This window comes from Propithecus coquereli, unplaced genomic scaffold, assembly GCF_000956105.1.
Source record: "Propithecus coquereli isolate 6110/MARCELLA unplaced genomic scaffold, Pcoq_1.0 Scaffold6, whole genome shotgun sequence".
Lineage (NCBI taxonomy): Eukaryota > Metazoa > Chordata > Mammalia > Primates > Indriidae > Propithecus > Propithecus coquereli.
The window spans coordinates 1,951,009-1,954,694 of NW_012151951.1; the positions used below are offsets into that span (position 1 = coordinate 1,951,009).

General features: G+C 40.9%; 1 protein-coding gene across 1 annotated transcript in view; it reads left to right on the plus strand.

Annotated features, from left to right (window-relative positions):
* The first annotated feature begins 1,206 nt into the window (after positions 1-1,206).
* Positions 1,207-3,686, plus strand: part of DYNC2H1 (dynein, cytoplasmic 2, heavy chain 1) — a 522,114-nt gene continuing 519,634 nt past the window's right edge. The window contains exon 1 of the mRNA XM_012659112.1: positions 1,207-1,401. Within this exon, the coding sequence (XP_012514566.1) occupies positions 1,207-1,401 (195 nt within the window). The remainder of the gene's footprint in view (positions 1,402-3,686) is intronic.

Genomic DNA, 3,686 nt, shown 5'->3' on the forward strand with positions numbered 1-3,686 from the left:
TGATTTCTAGATTATTCTTTTTTAAGCACCAAAGGAGGCAAGAAAAACCTTCATCTTTCTCTGCTGCACCCTTTTTAATAAAAGGATTTATTCTGTAAAATTTGGATTCAGTAAAAAAAGCCACACTTAAGGGCCTAGAAGGCCACATGTGGCCTTAAGGCTGCAGGTTCCCCACCCCTGGACTACAGCAAAAGCTCTGTAAAGTCAAGGACTGTGCCCCAAGGGCCTAGTTCAGTACTTGGCAGATAGTAGCATGTAGTAAATACTTTTAGAAGAGAATTACTGAACTGAGAGAGTCTTTGACGAATGTTGGTATAAATGACCAGCAGTTTAGTAGTTTATAGTGCTGACATAGGGTAAAAAATAATGAAGCCTGTTTTCATTTCTGTATTTCCTCAGTATTTGGTTGCACTTGTTATAAAATAAGCTAACAAGTATCTTGTATATTTTGGCTATTTAAAAATATGGTTGTGTTTGGGTAATGATTTTAATGAAAAACTGGTAATTTTTCTGAAATAACAGGATTAAAAAAATCAAAATAATGGGAAAAGAACCAGACAGAAAGGAGTGGAGATTGAGAAAGTAAATTAACATTGTATTGAACTCCTATTCTTTATCAGCCTCTCTAAAAAGCAATTTTAAAATAGCAAGCTCTTAACATCCTCAGTACAACCTTGATTGTGAGATAGGATTTCCCCATTTTACAGATGTGGCATTTGAAGCTGACAGAGTGGTTTGCTAACGAGTGCACGTGGAAAGGGAGCCCTAGCACCCAACTCTCCTAACTCCAGGTCACGATACTGCACTAGAAGGCTAGACGTATATTTCCTGATTAGGCAGTACAAGAAATCAGTAGGAAGAATAAAAGCCATATTTTGGGAGCCAACACAAACTTGCCAGAACCCTTTACAATCGATAACCGCGGGGAGCACCTACGGAGCTCCGAGGCGATCGATCGCCTCCGAGAGCTTTGCGTGCGCGTGCCCGGGACGGCAGCGCTCCCTGCGCGCCGCTGGCGTCGCCGCCGTAGCGCTCCGTCGCCATAGCGATTGCCCCTGGCAACTGCGAAGCTCTGCCTTCCGGCGGGCGGGCTCCGGGTTTGAGCAGAGCTCCGGTCTTCCCTTCACTTCCCTCCGGTCTGGTTTCTTCTTCCTTCCTTCTTTCCCGTCCTCCCTCGCCTCTACCCCCGGCCTCCCCACCCCCATCATGGCGAGCGGGACCGGGGACGTTCGGAAGCTCTTCATCTTCACTACTACCCAGAATTACTTCGGGTTGATGTCGGAACCCTGGGACCAGCCACTGCTGTACAACTGTCTTGAAATCAACAACTTCTTGGACGATGGCAACCAGATGCTGCTCAGGGTGCAGCAGTCCGACGCCGGAATCTCCTTTTCCAACACGGTACGTTCGATTCCTTGCACCCCTGCCTCACCACCCTTCACGCGCGCAGGCCCAGCTAAAGGGATGTAGGGTCACTCTTCAGCCTTACTCAACGGATCCTGGTCTGGAGCCCACAGCTGTGTCCACTTCTCCCGCGTTGGCCTCAGCTGCACTGGCCTCATAGTTAAGCATGTAGTTAGTTTCCAAGCTTGCATCCCACCTGAACGAAGGAGGGTCCCTCCCTGTTCACACACCTGGACAGAAACAATTGCATTCTTTTTTTTTTTTTTCTTTTCTTGACTACAGATAGGTTATAACTAAAAAGAAAACATTTACCTTATTTAGTTATTTTAATTTTTTCTTTTCTCCCTTTTGAAGTTCTTTAAGGCAAATTTTTTTTTTTTTTTTTTTTTTTTTTTTTTTTTTTGAGACAGAGTCTCCCTCTGTTGTCCAGGCTAGAGTGCGGTGGCGTTAGCTTAGCTCACAGCAAATCAAACTCCTGGGCTCAAGTGATTCTCCTGCCTCCGCCTCCCAAGTAGCTGGGACTACAGGTGTGCACCGCCATACCCAGCTATTTCGTTGTTTTTTTTTTTTTTAAATAGAGACAGGGTCTTGCTATGTTGCTTAGCCTAATCTAGAACTCTTGGCCTCGAGAGATCAAACTGCTTCAGCCTCCCAAACCCTCTTTTTTGGGTTATGTACTGATTTTAATATTGCCTGAGGGAAAGATTAGTTAGGAATTCAAACCTTTGTGAAATGATATTATGTATTTCAAAATAAAGTTTGAATTCTTTTTTGGTGTACAACATGTGTATTGATTTTTTCATTGCATTGCTCCCTCCACTGGCAGGATTGCTTAAAAAATGATTGCATTTGCAACCAGAATATATATACATACATTATATATATATATAATTATATATTATACATATATATTATACACACATATATTATACATATATATACTTCAAAGTAAAACACGAAAGAAAATTGTCGGACACATTAAAGAGGGCTCAGTAAATGGCTGCAAGTTAAATCATAGACATATTTTCAAGCTCTTCCTCTTATGTTCACCTTTATTCCTAGGTCTCACGGAGTATTTGGCACTCAGCAAGCGTTCAGTATGCTTTTGTAGGATGATCGAAGCATTCACCCCATTCACTATGAATCTTTATTCTTGGGTTTAATTCAATTCTATTTAATAAACGTTTATTTTGAACTCAGTATATGCAAGGCATTTTGCCAGGCTTGGTGGATTTACAAAGATATAAAAAGAATGAATATAGCTAACATTTATTTTTACTTTACACGCTGTCAGGCACTGTTCAAAGCACTTTATATGTGTTAGTGCATTTAATATCCACAACAATACTATATAAGACAGGAACTATTTTTATTCCTATTTTATGGCTGAGGAAAGTAAAGCACAAAGGTTACATCCTAAGTGTTAACTCTTTCTCTAATAGGTGGTGTAGTTCAGGATAGGGTCCCCTGCTTTCTTCCTTCCAGAGCCTCACTCCAGTGACCTAGGAGGACACAGTGTTGTAAATGCAACTGAAAGTTCAGAAAGAATGCAGTGGGAAAAATGGGAAGGGGTTTAGATTTGTGAAAATGTATCTTGGCTTGTGTATTGAAAGTTAAAATTGTAACTTTTTTTCTGTTTTAAGTTAAAGATATTACTAATAGAGTCCAACAATGTATCTGTTATTTTCAGTGCTACACTACACTATAGATTTTTAGTCATTTGGAAAAATTTTGTTATGCCTTAAGTTGTACTTTAGATGTCTGAGAGCATAATTTAATAAGTTAATAATAAGTCAACAACTATTATATTGAGTACCTAACTATGGATTTGCTGCTGTCCTAGGTTCTGGGGATAAAGCCATGTGCAAAGAGTTCATGTCTTAAAGAAGTAACATTCGAGTGGACAAAGATATGCTAAACACATGGCACAGATGTATAATGTAACATAATTTGGGTATTGATAACTGTTGTTAAGATAAAAATAGACTGGGTGCAGTGGCTCACTAATCCTAGTACTTTGGGAGGCTGAGGCAGGAGAATCGCTTGAGGCCAGGAGTTTGAGACCAGCCTAAGCAACATAGTGAAACCCTGCCTCTACAAAAAAATACTGATAAATAAAATATTAGCCAGGCATAATGGCATGTACCTGTAGTCTCAGCTGCTCGAGAGGCGAAGGCAGGAGGATCACTTGAGCCCAGCAGTTTGAGGTTGCAGTGAGCTATGATCATGCCACTGTATTCTAGCTCAGGCAACAGTAAGACCCTGTGTCAGGGATAACAAAA